The sequence below is a fragment of the Mustela nivalis genome, assembly GCF_964662115.1.
Source record: "Mustela nivalis genome assembly, chromosome: 17".
NCBI classification, from domain to species: Eukaryota; Metazoa; Chordata; class Mammalia; order Carnivora; family Mustelidae; genus Mustela; species Mustela nivalis.
Window position 1 is genome coordinate 31,066,549 of NC_139036.1, and position 15,692 is coordinate 31,082,240.

At 55.1% G+C, this 15,692-nt stretch overlaps 1 protein-coding gene across 13 annotated transcripts in view; it reads right to left on the reverse strand.

Annotated features, from left to right (window-relative positions):
- Positions 1–15,692, reverse strand: part of MSI2 (musashi RNA binding protein 2) — a 386,889-nt gene that overhangs the window by 36,103 nt on the left and 335,094 nt on the right. For 12 of the 13 annotated variants that reach the window (XR_014304654.1, XR_014304655.1, XM_082706012.1 and 9 more), the window contains exon 10: positions 13,757–13,831. Coding sequence is in view for 11 of the 13 variants with exons in the window: in XM_082706012.1 (XP_082562138.1) it covers positions 13,757–13,831 (75 nt within the window). In the remaining 2 variants the exon portion in view is untranslated. Of the gene's footprint in view, positions 1–8,444; positions 10,122–13,756; positions 13,832–15,692 lie in introns of those variants that run through there. The other variant, XM_082706010.1, reaches the window with a different exon arrangement.

The window sequence follows — 15,692 nt, forward strand, 5'->3', positions numbered from 1 at the left end:
GGAGCAAGACCGACATTCCCTAAGGACACCAATCGTGCCGTTCTCATGGGGATCCCCTCTCCACTGCCTTCCCCACCCCCAGGAGAGGGCTAGGGCTCCTGCTGGGGCTGAGGTGCTGGAGAGAGTGTGGGGCAGAAGGGGGAGGGACCAACAAGAAGGCCAGGCCTCCCTGCCTGAGCACAGGCAGGGGGAAGGGCGTGCAGCTCAGGCCTGGTCCTGGGTCCTCCCAGTTGCCCAAAGGAAGCGAGAGGCTCCAGGTGTTGCCTGAGAGAGCGAGAGAGAGCGAGAGAGCCCTAAGGGTGTTGGCACCTAGAGCAGAGGGATGGCACAACACTCCTCCCAAACAACTTTTAATGCAGTTGCTGTTTAGCTTCATCTTCTCTGCAGATGTCGTAACGGGGATAAAGGGAAAGTACGCTACACATCAAACCTTCGAGAGGTTTTACAGTCTGGTAGTCAGAGAGCCTTGGTTTGGATGAAAGGGTTTGTGGAAGCATGACCAAGTCAGGGAGCATCCTTTGGAAATGACAAGAAGCTTCCCAGGAGAGGCAAGCGCAGCCCCTGGGTGCCCGCCAGCAGTGAAAGCTGTGTGTCTTCCTGATCAGAGGGTGCTCAGGGAGCACGACGCACCGCTTACCATCACTGTGCCCCCGAGTGCCAGCAGTGGGGCGAGGCCTGCCCCCCACCCCCACATGGGGCTTTGTGGCTTCCCATCTTCCTGCTCCCGGATAACGAAACTCAGGAACCGGTCCTGGTCTCCATCCAGGCCTGGCTCCCAGCTCAGAGCGTGGGGCTGAGGGCTTCAGGAGGAGAGCTGAGAACACCCTTCAGGGCCTGATTGCTCAGGTGCTGGGGCTCTTCCAGGAAAAAGGAAGCTGAGCGCTCCACGGGGGGCTCTGGCCCAGCATCCTCCTCCCTGGGCCTTTCCAGCCCCTTACCGGTAGAGCTGGGCATGCAGCCCCTCTCTTTGACCCAGAACTTCTGCAAGGAAGCTATGTTCGAGCCTTCCCCACTTCTAGACCCCTTCTCTCTTCATAGTATTTACTGAGCACTTACTACACTCCAGGCACTGTTCTAAGCATGGTGGTCAGAGCAGTGACTGGGATTCCCATGTTTCTGCCCTCATGGAGCCCACAGTTGCCAGTCTCTGACAAGAAAGGGGGGCTCTGTCTGTGGGACCACGCTGCACACAATCAGCTCCCTGAGAAGGAAAGGAAATCAGCCAACAAGAAGCAGGGCCTTGGACCCAGGGGAGCTACGACTCACTCTGCCAGGGAGAAGGGAGGGCTCCACCATGGACCCGTCGAGTTTGGAACCAAGCCCATGTCTGCTCTAGGGTCTCCTAGCTGAGCTCCAGCTCCGGTGTGGCTGCATCAAATGCTGCTCCAAAAGGGGGCTGGCACCAGGATCAGCTGAGGCAGGACATGTGCTCTGGCTCCGGCTGCTGGCCCCCCAAGGGTCCTCCCTTCCACATCACGCTCTCTCTCCAGCAGGACCTCAAGAGTGAGGATGGCCGCAGGGAGCTGGTTCCCAAACCACTTCCCGCTGCTCTGTGCACTATCTGCCCGTCTCTCTGAGACTGAGGACCAAGACCTTCAAGAGAAGGCACTCCACACCGTCGTTTCAAGGGACACAGCAGCAACTATTCTGACAGCTTCTCCTTCCATGAAAGCACGTCCTCCCCACCCCCGCTCACAAGCACCGAGGTCTCTGCTTGTGAGATGCTCACCCACCTGCCCCCAGCGGGTGTCACGACAAACCACTGGCCCGACTGTTGTCCCTTCTAGGGCTTGCTGTTTGCACGGCTCCTCACACTTTTCCTGGCTCCCCAAATTTTAGATGCTGAGTCAAAAATTCTGCTTCCTCCCCACAGAGTCTCCTGCTGGTCCCTTGAAACCTAAATGGCCTTGAGTCTCTTTGGGTCTCCTCCCCAGGCTCTGCAATGGCTCTGTCCCAGCACAGTTCCAAAGAGCACCCGGGTGGCACCCACCTCTATGGACCAGGACAGGGAACACTGAAGCCTGGAGCACCCGAGACTTCTTGTTGAAACACCCCAGGCCCCCATCCTGGCCCCGTCACTAACTCCGTGAGTAAATGAACATTTGTGACCTCAACCCCACCCCTGGCGTAAAATGTAGCCCCTCCCACCAAAAACACACATACTCTTTGTCTCCTGACATAGGTGCTTCTGTGCTGAATGGCAGACCACTGCTGTATTGGGCATCACTGGGAATGGTCAAAGAGTCTTGGGGGGCAGCCCAGGGTGGTAAGGGAGATGCGCTGGGGACACAGGGCCGCTGTTACCAAGCGGCACAGACACATCTCACAGTTTTCACAGCACGGCATACCATTCACGTGCCAGCCCGAGTTGGAAGGGCAAATGCTGGAACCTTCTCAACACCTGTCTCCTCACCTGTACAATAGAAGAACATGGCTTTGACAATAAGAAACCTGTTACCGCAAGCCAGAGAATAAGAGCAGCTGCTATGGTGGCACTTTCCAAGGCCAAGGACCCAGAAAGTCCCCTCCAGCTGGGCCCATCCTAGAGAGGCTGGGGTCCCCTTCGTAAGCCGGCCCCACAGCCCTGCAAGGAAGACGTCGCTAGTTCCATTTAACAGAGGAAGGACTCCAGGGCCAGCGTGGTTCAAGGGAACTGTACAGACAGCGATTACAGCAAGGTGGTAAAATGCCGTCTCCCGCACTCGGCGGGACCCAGGACAAGAGAAGGAACTTCTACCCCAGCTCCTTCTGCTCCTCTGAAAATGTGGCTCACGGCACCTCCTGGCCGGGCCGCTGTGACACTCAGTGATATGACGGCACTGGGTGCTCAGCGCAGTTATCTGGCACAGGCAAGCCATCAGTAAGTGCAGTAAGAACTTTTATTTCTATTTTTATTATTATTGCCCAAGGTAATAACAGTAGTGGAGCTGAGAACTCCCTCTGGAGACTTCCTATTCTAAAATCCTATTAATTTACATGACATTTCACATCCGAAGGGCTTTCGTAGATAACATTTATAATTTGCTTGTGAGTGATAAGGGTAGGTTTTATCTGAAGTGCAATAGCTAACTTTGTGGGGTAACGTGACCGGGGAAGGCAGGGGGCTCGCGGGGGCTCGGGGAGGGACGTGTCCCTGTGACAGTGGGACCACCGGTGTGGACGTGGATCCCGGGGCTCTGGTGCTCTCGGCTCCTCACAGCTCCTCTGGGGAGGCCCCGGATAGCGGAGCCTCTCTGGGTCCTTCCGTCTCAGTGGAAACCTGTTCTCTTCCCCCAGCAAATGCCCTGAAAGGGCAACAGCATGTCTATTCTTCTCCAGCTGTCCTGGCCCAGGTAATGGCGCAGGATCTGCCCGAGGTGGGAGGGAGGGTTACAATGGACAGAGGCAGGAATGCAAGGGAAGACGCAGGATGCTTTCGTGCCTTTAACCTGCTAGTCTCTGGGTTTGGAATACCCTTGCCTCATCAGCTGCCGGTGAAACTCCGTTTCCGACTCAAAACCCAGGTCAGGCGCCACCCCTTCCTGAGAGCCTCCCAAGCAAGGTCTTTCCCCCTTCCCCCATGCTCACTTGGCACACCAGTCACACCACACCAGTCACACCGCATAGGAACACATCTGGCCACATGTGGGATGTCCTCCAGGCACCCATCTCCTTGCTGGCTCACTTGGCATCCCTGTGCCTGGAGAGGACCCGGCCTGGGCCAGGCCCCGAAGACCCTCTCCAGCACCCTGCAGAAAACGTGCCTGTGCCCCCACCCTCAAAACTAAGGGTGCAGGAATGAGAGGGAGCGACCCCACAGGTCAGGATCTCGAAGGGGCAGGGGATCTGAGCTGGGCTGCACTCTGCGGCAAACGTCTCTGGGCGGGACCCTGCTTCCTATTTTCAGCCTGGGGAGGAGGAGGGCACGAGAGCCTCTGCCTTCTGCTATGTCCTTGGCTGTCATGGAAGGCATGACTGCCGATCCCTCAAGCCGGCCACTGCCATCTGCCTATAATTCCAGATGCGATATTTTGTGGTTATTTTGTGTTTTAAGTGGCCAGCTTTCGTGTGCTTTTGCTGATGGAAATGAAACCTGAAGGGCTTGAAGCAAGGTGATTGCATTCAAGCTGGCAGGCTGAGCGGGACTCTGTAAGCCTGGAGGTACAGGTACACTGGAAGGTGGGAGCAGAGCAGGGGGGGCAGTGCAGGGGGACATGGGATCGGTGGGCGTGGCGCTCAGCCCCCAGGACGAGGAGGGATGAAGCCAGGCCCGCAGCCTCCCTCCTGCTGTCCCCGCCCTGTCTCTGCAGGGTCTCCTTCTCCTCGGACACAACCACACCCCTGTCCCCCACCCCCGCCTTTCCCCAAGCACTGGATCATGCCTGATCCCAGTGCCCCTCTTAGCAACCTGTGAGGAAAGGGAGTGGGGCAACAGTCAACAGCCCCACTGGACAGCTGTGGACACGGAGCCCGGAGGAGGCCCTACTCTCCCTGCAGGCTGAGGGCAAGCACTGGGTCTCTGGACTTGGCCCTAGGAGAGTACTGGGCTGCACTCCGGGCTTTGGAGGGGGGAGCTGAGCGCTCCCTTTGGTTACATTTCCCTTTATTTATGCACAAGAGCTTTAAGAGGCACGGAAAGCTGATCGAAAGTGAAACCCGCAATTCACATCAATTCAGATCGCTCTGAATCATTTCCGCAAACATTTATTAAGTGCCTATTAGGCCCTGCGCTCTGCTTTCATCTGGGAATAGCGTCGTCAGCTCCTGGTTCTCCACATTAAGGGAAGGCACAACGGCAAGGCCCACGCATGCCCGCCTGGCCCAGGCACTCCCATGGCCCCTCAACAGCCCGCAGCCAGGATTCGGGGCTGGGGTGGTAGCACCTCCCCTGTTTTCTTCCAGAACAGCAGACCCGTTTCCCTGACTGAGCTTACCTTCCACATTCAAACAGAGGAGAAGCCCAAGGGCTCACAGGGCCAGGGGGCCGGGAGGGGTTGGTCGTAGGAGGAGCAAGCTTGGGATTTAAAAATGGGCCCCTGGATCAAGTCTGTGAAGAGCATAATCCCTGCAGACCATCGTGAGGGCTGCAGGGCTGTGTGGATCAGGGTGGGCGAGGAACAGATGTGCGGGGGCGGCGGGGGCGGGGGGTGTCTGCTGCGTCATGAGGGACCTTCTTCACAAGGGAGTGTTCGTTTATAGAACTGAAACACCTCGCTGCGGGCACCCAGGGCACAGGGGCCCGAGGTCCCGACTGCGTACCTGAGAAGCCAACCACCTCACCTTAGTAGTTCAAGATCAGCCGAGGTGGGGGGGCAGTGGGGACAGGAAGAAGGGGTAGATGGAAGGGCTCCGGAGTTGTTCCCCGCTGGGGTCCAGGGGACCCATCCAGGCAGGATCCCAGGCCTGTGGGGTGGCAGCCAACGGCATTTCCAGACACTTCACAAGACGTCATACACCGGACCAAACCGACAAGTTTGGATCAGGAGCAGGATCAGGAGCAGCCCATCCCCCATAGCCAAGGCTGCTCCTCCCCCACCCCGATATCCGGGTTACTGCAAACTCCTTCCCCTCCCGAGAAGGAGAACGGAGGCTCTCCATGCTTTGCTTTCCACATTCAAGCCACTGCCATCAGGACAAGACTGACCATGAAGCCACTGTCTTTCCTCGGACCAGCCGGACCTGACTGAAGCTTACCTTGCAGCAGCCCCTACTGAGGCCTTTCCGCCAGAGGGCACAGGGTGTCCCTGAGCTCCTGCACCTCTCCTCAGACCACCCTGCCTCCTTCATGTGAAACAGAACAGCCATCTTCTAGTGTGACCGAAAATCCCCTGGCACCCAAGAACCATCATTAGACAAATAAGGAAAGCAAAATCCGTGGCGAGTGGGCCTGAGTCCCAGATCCAGCAATCCCGCAGGCAGGCATCGCTAATCAGGAACACAGCCTGGCTTTCTGCTGAGGACTTGGCCTCAAAATCGCTCTGAAGCCAGTTCTCTGGGCGGCCAGTAGCCATCCGTCAACATCCGCACCCGAGGCAGAACTTGTTTTCCACTGCTGGAGAGGTACAAGCACAAACTGGAACTCCCAGGACCAGAGGCCCAGGGTGTCCCCAGCCAGAAGGTGGCTTGCCTGGCTGCTCCCCTATGAACTGTCCTAGGAGGGAGCGGGGAGCACTGAGCTATGCCGCACCAACCTGGCTGGTCCCCAGCAGAGCTGAAGGACCCTCACAGGGCCACCATTCAGCCTGAGGCAGGGAGAGGAATGGAGTCAAGAAGACAGTGTGAGGTGGAGAAGAGGGGTGAGGAGAGGAAGTAAAGGTGTAGGAAGAAGGGAACAGAGGTGACCCCATGGTTTCTCCACTGGCCCCCACCTCTACGATTCACTCTGGCTACCTTACTCCTCTACTTAAAATTCCCTAAGGACTTTCCACTTGCTTTCGGGATCAAATCTGAATTCCTGCCTCAGACTCACAAGCCCACCATGACTCAGCCCTGCCGCCCTCTTCAGCCTTGTCCCCCTGCATGCCCCCACCCCGAACTGCTCCCATACTCTGAAATCTGCATAATCTATGGGACCTGTGCTGCTTCCTCTCTCAGCTTTGTGCCAGATTGCTAAGTATCCTGTATTGTCCTACTTTTACTATTTTTAATTTAAAATTTTATTAATATTTAACATTATTTAATATTTAATTTAATATTTTAAAATTTAATATTTAATTTAATGTTTTTATTTACTATTATTTATTATTATTATCCCGTATAAACTCCACTTTTCTTCCTTAGTTTTTAGCTGGCATGTGGTTACCTGAAACAAAGACATTTCTGAGGCTCCCTTGCAGCTAAAGCTAGTCATGTGACTAAAGTCTGATCAATGGGATCTAAGCAAAGTGCCACACTTAACTTCTGAGAAGTAGTATTAAAGGGAAGAGATGTGCTCTTCTGGGATGAGTATGTGATGGCTGGAGCTTGGGCAGCCTTATTCGACTATGAGGTAGTCTTATGTTGAAGAGAACGGAACACGAAGATAAAAGAAATCCAGACCTCTAATACTGTGAAACCAAATCCAGGCTTCTTTTACATGAAAGAGAGAAACAAATTCTTATTCTGTTTAGGCCATCATTACTTTGCGTTTTCTTACATTTGTGTGTTCTTTCTTTTTCTGCCTGGGATATATTTCTTTTCCTTCTTTACATTGCTGATTTTATTTGACTTTGCAAGACCCAGTTCTTATGTCACCTTCTCTAAGGGGCCATTCCTGACAGCACCCTAGCTTGGACAAGCAGCCACTGTTGTCCCCTCATAGCAAAGAGCAATTCCCTCTTTCTAGCTAAGCACTTGCCTCATGACTAGACAAAGAGCATCTTGAAGGAGGGTGTCTCATTCGTGTCCAGATCAAGTGCTTGACAATGAGTAAATGGCTAGGGATGGAGGAGCAGGGGTGGGGCATAAGGGTCGGAACGAAGTCCCAGCAATTCTCTGGCTTCGCTTGGGGGATCCTATAGCACTACTTTCACTGATAAGCAGATCCATCAAAAGGCAGCTCCATTGAGGCTGACGAGGAAGAGACAACCACTCTGCAGAGTGGCATAATAACACAATTTCTAAAACTCCCTAGTATTTACCACAGTAGTTACCAATTTACACAGCATATACCCAAGACACATATCCATTACCCTACTTAATTCTAACAACCTACGCAGGCACTATCATTATTCCCAGGGCTGAAAGGGCTACATCACTTGCTCTGGGTCACATGGTACTGCATGGCCAAGTGGGGGACCTGGCAATCAGGTCCTCCCAGCTTCATGTCTAGAAACACCGGGGCCTCCCCCAACCTGCACCGTTCAGGGGAGTCAGCAAGGCAAAGCATGGGCAAACCGCACATCGGCCAGCACGCACGAGTACGCGCATGAGCTCACACACACCTGGTGCACAGACGTGAGGGGCTCCAGCTGTTCCAGCTACATCACTTGCTCTGGGTCACATGGTACTGCATGGCCAAGTGGGGGACCTGGCAATCAGGTCCTCCCAGCTTCATGTCTAGAAACACCGGGGCCTCCCCCAACCTGCACCGTTCAGGGGAGTCAGCAAGGCAAAGCATGGGCAAACCGCACATCGGCCAGCACGCACGAGTACGCGCATGAGCTCACACACACCTGGTGCACAGACGTGAGGGGCTCCAGCTGTTCCAGCTCTTCCCCAGAGGGCAAGAGTGATGGCAGACAAGGGGCACCGGGGCAGGCTGTGCAGCTGCTATGCACAGCTGCTGTGCCCCTCCGCTCAAGGACAGGACCAGCCCGAGCAAGTGCAGGGGACGCGGGGCAGCGGGGAGGGCTGGGGACAGGCGGCAGCCAGCGGGAAGTCCACATGCTTTCAGAAACTGGGCTAGGCTGTTACTGTAGTGCGTTCACCTCCCCGGGAGCAAGAACAGGACACCGTCAGGCTAAGAGACGGCAGCACACAGCATGTCCGTGGTAAACAATTTATTTTTCTACCTCAGTCACTTACAGGGGGAAAAAAATAAAATGTCATTAGGGAGCAGCACAGATGAACTATTTACAGAGATGAAGAAAATTCACAATGGCAAAAACGTGGGTGAGGCGAGCATACTGGGGCAAGTTCACCAAAGCAAAGCAATTCAGAGCAAAACAAAATAAAGCAGGGGTGGGAGCAGGGAGCCACATAGAATCATTAAAAAACAAAAACAAAAACAACACCACCAACACTCATGAAAAAGCCTGCAGGAAAATAACAGGAAACTAACCAATGATTACATCAAGCATCTTGCATGAGATGAGCAAAGCCACCCAGGTTGGGTCTCAAGGACAGTGACATTCAAACAGAGGGATGTGCTCCCGTCAGATGCACCAGGTGGAAGCATGCGGGTCACTTCTCACAAACCAGGAGCGGGAACAATGGGGTGGCTCTTGAGGGCGCTGCTGAGCTGTACTGCGGGAATCCCAGCAAGTGGGGCTACTTTATACGGGGGAAGCAGAGGGGTTCAGGACCATGGGAGAAGCAAGCCCTTCTCCAAGTGACCGATCATCAGGGGTGCCCACCTGCCTAGGACCGGCCCCATGTGCTCTGTCCCCTCCTACCCTGACGGGCCAAGAGGCCCTGATACCAGTAGGAACTGCAAAACCAGTGTGGATGGGGTGCTGTGGAAGGAGGGGCCCAGCATGGATCTGTGGCCACACGGCCTGAGATGTCCCTTCTCAAAGACACGTGCACACATATCATTATCGTTCACAGCCACGGAGTGCCTGGCCCCCAGACACAAAGACAACCAGATCGTGATGGTTTTTCAGATAGAGCTTTTCTTCCAGATTACGTCTTTCACATTAGTGTTTACAGAACAGGGCGGGGGGTGGTGGTGGTGATGGTCGTGGTGTGTGTGTGTGTGTGTGTTTGTGTTTTCACTGTTGGTACTGTCCACCACAGGACACAGGTGCTCTAAGTCATGGATCCCCAATGCCTGTGAGCCACCAGCACTAAAAGCTCAGCCCATGAAATGCCCCAAGAAGCCTATTTGGTCACTATTTATTAGAGGGTTAAAGCCTCTGCCTTTGGCTCAGGTCATGATCCCAGGGTCCTGGGATCGAACCCCACATCAGGCTCTCTCCTTGGTGGGAAGCCTGCTTCCTCCTCTCTCTCTGCCTGCCTCTCTACCTACTTGTGATCTCTCTTTGTCGAATGAATAAATAAATAAAATCTTAAAAAAATAATAATAAAATAATTTGATGCCTGTTTCCTGGCTTCTCCTGAGGAGGCGTCGCTACGAAGTTTGTGAGAAGTTGCCCTTGGGCCCCGTTACATTCTAGGTAGAGAAGGGAGGGTGCTGGGAGGAGGGGGGTGTTCACAGTATGTACAAGAAGCAAAATGGGGAGGGACTGCAGAAGGAAAAAAAAAAATTTTTTTCCACTGAGTGAAGCAATGAGGACTTGAGTCTTTTCCAAGAATTAAAAATGAGAAAAAGAACAATCGTTCCAACAGGCAGCTAGGACAGTCTCAGTGGACAATGACAGCCGGGGTGGCCCCAGCCGGGGCTGTGTCCTCTCTCGAGGAATGGTAGCAAACCCCAATGTGTTAGGCCTCTCTTAAGAGCTAGTTGATAAAAATTATGTCTTGTGAAATCGGCAAATAGTCTGCAAAGTGAAATAAGAACAGAAATTAACAGATTAAACTGAAATGAGTCCGGGAGGTGGGGGGGAGGGAAGAGAGAGGAAACAGCAGGGGCCACCGATGAGAATCATGATTAGTTGAGCCCCAGTACCAATCCTGCGGGGTGGGGGTCAGGGCAGGGGTGTACGCGCTGGACATCTGGTCCTGGGGAGAAGGAGCCACTTCCACAGTCGTGGCTCATCCCTCAGTCTTTCTAGAAAAGAGCTACTCCTCCCTTGAACAACTAGTGTTGAGCCCTCTGCATCGCAGCATCTCACTTAATCGCACTGAATCCTAAAGTGGGCTCTGCTGGCCACCGAGCAGCCCAGGAGGGCAGGTCAAACACAGGGCCCTTTGTCCTGATGGGGGACACTGGGGACATGGTCTGTGAGTGAACACCCACAGGATGAAGGACCTAAGCAGCTCTCGGGGGCCTGGGCGTCCTGTCACTCCTCCTGGCTCACACTCACGCTGCCCCACTAGGATGGGACCACGGAGAGGCTGGGGGGGAGGGGTGGTGCGGTGTCCATATACCCTGTGAGAGACTGGAGGTGGGACCTGGGTGAGGGGGTATGTGGTGAGGACACGGAAAAGAAAGATCACAAAGCAGAAAGCTCAGGGCAGTTTGGTGGTGACAGCTGTGCTGATGTCACTGGCTCACAGGACCTCAGGGTGCGGGGAGAAGTCAATGGAGTCAAGCAGACAGGGTGAGCGGGGGCAGGTTTGAGCCATCGTCCCCCGGGGCGGGCCATCCCTCTGCACCCCAGCCGCCTCCTCACCAGACTGTCTAAGACACTCCTTATTGGCATGGGACAGGAGAAAGATGTTAGAATGTTCCAAATCTCCCAACTCAGAGACCCTATGCTGGGGTGGAGGCTCTAGGCAGAGTCAAGTTTCGTTTTTGAGGGGAGCCACTGCGTCATGAGCTCTGGAGTAGAACACTATCGGGGACCCCCTAGGCTGCTTGGGGACAGCGGTCAGAATGGCAGCCGGGTCCAGTCTCTGGGCCACCCCCTTCCCGGCCTGGATGGAGGGGCAGACTCCATATGCTGCCCCTCCCTAACAGCACGTGGCCTCACTCTTGTGGCCCCTGACAGCCTCTTTGTGGCCATCAGTGAGGACACCCAAGAGACCTCCAGGGTTAAGAAGTGGAAGGATGGAGAATGGAGAATCTGATGGCCAGGGGAGGAGAGAACAGCCACATTCCATGGGCCAGGGAGCCCCTGTCCAGACATTTTAATGTCCCTGCCCTAAGCAAATCCAGCCGACTGCATTAAGCCGCAGGAGCTAGGGACCGTGACACACAGGCCCTGGACATGGTCATTCCTAGCCCACACCAGCTCCCTCATACCCTTGCCCTGGTCCTAAAGCCTTGGCTTACGGTGACGGGCTGGGCACAGCTGGGAGGCTCTATCTTATCCTACCCAGCCTTGGTTGGTCACTCTTGCATCTCTGTCTTGCATACATGTCTGCTGAGCACAGATCCAAGGACACAGATCCCTGAGACGTAGTTTAGCATGGGATCCACTTTGTCACCCCCAAATTATTCCACATCGGGATCCCCCAGCTCTCCCTGCCTGGGACTAGTACTGCACCAAGGGGGCAATGGCAACCTGACTGTGAAGGGAGGCAAGCCCCACCAGGTATGCAGAGTGGCGAGACGCTCTCAGCAAGCCAGGATGGAGCCTCTATGTCCTCTTGAACCCTGGTGAGGAAGCCAGGGGAGGGAAGGAGATGAAAGGCTTTCTTCAAACTGCCACCAGCTTCCGGGCTGAGGAAGATGGGCAAGAAATGACTAGGGACGATGACATGCCAGGTCTCCCTGGGAGGGACAGTGTGTATGCATGTGTATATGAGTGTGGACCACACACAACTCCCCCAACCTCTTTCTTTGTGCTCCAGAACGGTGCCACCCAACAGAACTTTCACAGAAAACGTTCTACGGGCTGTGCTAACGGCAGACACTAGCCACGTATGGCCACTGGGTAAGTGAAGTGTGGCTGGTATGACAGAGAAACGGGAATTTCCATTTTACTTCATTTTAACTTAAATCTAAATTAGAGTAGCTGTGTGTGGTTAGCGGGATCCTACTGGACAGACAGACGACAGAGAGAGAGAGCAATGTGGCAGCGAAGAGCCAGACCACCTGGGTCTAAATCGTAGACCTGCTTCTTGCTGCTAATGAGCCTGGGAACAGGGTCCCCATCTGTAGATGGGAAAATCTAATGGAGGAGTAGACTTCTCTGTTCATAGAGAGAGGCCTGCAGCTCCCAAAAAACAGCCAGCTGCTGTAGATGCCACCCCCGACCCCCACCCTCGTGGAGATGCTGGCCCCAGGGGACAGGCTCATGGGGAAGTCTTCCCCACTCGCACTGCTCTAGCCGGAACTGCTGCTGCCGTATCCGCCTCCCCTCCCTCTCCCCCTCCAGTCCGAAAGGTGCACAGACCCCAGGGGCTGTCCTGCCCAAACCCCTTGTTTCTGGAAGACAGTGATGAGCCCCAGAGATGGCAGAGCCAAGGCCACAGGCAAGAGCCTGGGGCTTCTGTCGCCATTGGATGATCTGTCCTGGACAGGGCATGGCTCTAAATGCCCCAAACGCTTCCTGACCTCCTCTGCAACATCCTCCTCCACCCCAACACTCTGGCAGAGATGTGCAAATGCTGGGGGAGATCATCATGTGCTCCCCTCAGTCCTCCTCCTTGGCTTCAGGACACAGTCCTCTAAGGGCCAAGCCTATGCTCCCAGGGCCTCCAAGGCCTCTGGGTCTGGGCAGGATGACCAACCAGCTTCCGAGGGAGCCTCCTTTCTCAGCAGAGAGCCCAAAAGGACCAAACTCCATTCCTAATGTTTCCTCTAGAAACTCCAGCTGTCCTGTCCACCCCTACATATTCTTATTTACATTCCAGGTCTGGGAATGTGGGCTCGCCCCTTCAGGGGACAAGCAAGGTCCCAACAGCATCGCTTCCTTCAGCACCCTGCCTCCCACCCCTGCAAGGCCATGCCTGTGCTTGCTGCCTGCTTCAGGTGGGGGTCCCAGACCTCCCGGCTACATGGGAGCTGCGGCCGCCTGGGCATGTGAATGGGCACTGTCATAGGTTCTGCCTCGAGCCTCTGACGCCTGCACTCGGGGGAGGGCGAATCTATATCCCCCACCCAGGACGGTTAACTCAAACCCCAACAGCACACCACGGCTACACAAAGAAGGGCTCAAAGCCAAGGCCACCAGGCAGAGCTAGAGGAGGGGATGGAGGAAGGAGGGAGGGAGGGGGAGATGAGAGAGACAGAGGGTAAGAGTCCAATCCAGCGAGAGAACTGGTAACAGGCTCCAGACCATGGAGGGTGGGCAGAGGGAGGGCTCCTGACTCAGCTCCTTCCCTCCGGGCCACCCCCCCGAAAGCTGCCATTCTCAAATACCCGGCACGGAGGCAGTACTCTGACTCATCAGACACTGAGCAGCACTTGTCCCTGGAGGTCAGTGCATTTGAACTTCAGCACCTGCAGGTCATTCCCTGGATGGACATGTGTACGAGCTGTGTTCTTTTCAGGGGTCCTCCTGCCTCCCCTCCGATGCAGCCCATTTCCCGTGCTTCCAAAGCCCCAGGAGACACAGACACTCACCTGGGAACTGATAGCCATAGCTAGGAGCAAATCCAGGGTAGCCGCGGCCGTAGGTCGCCACAAAGTTGGGGTAGCCTTGAACACAGAGAGAAAGATCACAGGGGCGTTAGTACAGCTGCCTCAGGCCTGGGGTGAAATCCCAAGGAGGGTAGAAATGAGGACAGCCTGGGTCATTTTACTGCACAAAATGATTTGCCTCCTGTGAGGGTCTTTACCCAGGCCTCGGGGCCCCTCTCTGTCGTGGCTGGGGGCACTGCTGTCAGCGTGCTGGTAATTAACCTGTATTTGGGCAGAGAGACCTTCCAAACCCACGCACCTTCTGGAACCTGCAGAGTAAATGCCACACGTTAGTACCAAACAGAGGGCCTGCGCCTGGCTCTGACATTTGGAGAGCTAACCCTGAGTGTACTTTACCGTAAAGCTGTTGACAGTAGGAGATTAAAGTCCCTGTAATGCCTCTTCCCAAGGCAGCAGAGAGCGGGGCCAGCATCAGACAAAGGGGGAGCACTTGGGGGTCAGAGTTTCCGGGCTGACCCGGTGCTTCTAGAAAACCACTGGGCTCAATGAGCCATAGCCCAGGGAAGGCATGGCCCCAGGGGCCTGTGTCCAAGCACACTCAAGAGTGCCCGCACTGTCCCCAGGTTCCACCCATGCCCCAGTCCCCCCCAGAAACCATGAGGGACTATTTTGTTAAAATGTGCACCTGGATGGCTCAGTGGGTTAAGCGTCTGCCTTCGGCTTGGGTCATAATCTCAGGATCCTGGAATTGAGCCCCGCATCGGGCTCTCTGCTCAGCAGGGAGCCTGCTTCCCCCCCATCTCTGCCTGCCTCTCTGCCTACTTGTCTGTCAAATAAATAAATAAAAAATCTTGAAAAAAAAATGTGCTCCAGAAAACACGGCCCAAACCCAGAAGCTTCACGCCACATGTTGTAACTAACGGGTGCTTCACGGCGAGCGTGTTTTCCACATGATCTCAGCAGATAACTGAGGGTTGGCGGGGGGGGGGGGTGGCGCGTGATCCCTGTACTACGGACTGCCTGTGGAAAGAGCTGCTGGGTTGGGCGTGAGGACACTGCTGGCATGTTCTGCTGCCGGTGCGGCCCTCTGTGAGCTAGTATGAAAGCCCCAGCAAGCTCTCAACCCTCCACTGTGCTCACTCAGGCTGTTTCACCATTTATGTCCCTGCCTCTTGGCTCAGGTGACAGAGAAGGCTGGTGTGTAGCCCTCTTGGACCGATTCTGCAGTCGTACGAGACCCACGGGTCCCCCTCTGCTCCATCCCAGCAGGCTCATGCTGCCTCCATCAGCTCAATGTGTGGGAATCCCAGTCCATTCCTGCTTTTCACACACCCCCACGGCCAGTCTCCCGCCGCCGCCACCACCACCACCACTCCCAACAGCCTGACTTTGGCTTGGATTTGACTTTTGTTTTTTGGCTGCTCAGTACCTGAACCCCTTCTCTGAGATTAGGTCTCAGAGAGAGGCCTGCCTCTCATCGTGGAAGCAGAAGAGGACCCCTCCTGCTCTCTCTAAGCCAGGCAGCTGGGAAGCAAGTTGTGAACCTGGGTTTGGCTCCGGGAAGTCTTCCCTGGATCCATTTCTGAAGAGAGTGGGGCAGAGGAGGACACAGTGATTCGGAATTTATTCCGGTGCCTTTGGCGTGAGCCCAGCACCCAGTGGCGGCAACAGTGGACACCCCGACCCCGACCAGGTCATTCCTGGGTTGTCCCTGGGTCGCGGCTGTGGCTGACCACCCAGTTACTGCCGATTCTCCAGCCTTCCTGGCAATTTTGTGAGCTGACGAGCCTCTGCCAGTCCTCTCCTTTTAGGCTTACAGCGGCCAGAGTTTCCGTGGCCTGCCACCAAGAGGCTGGTAGAAAGTAGCTTTGATGTGGTGGGTGCAGGGTGGGTCTGTAAGAGTCTTCCAGCCCTCCAG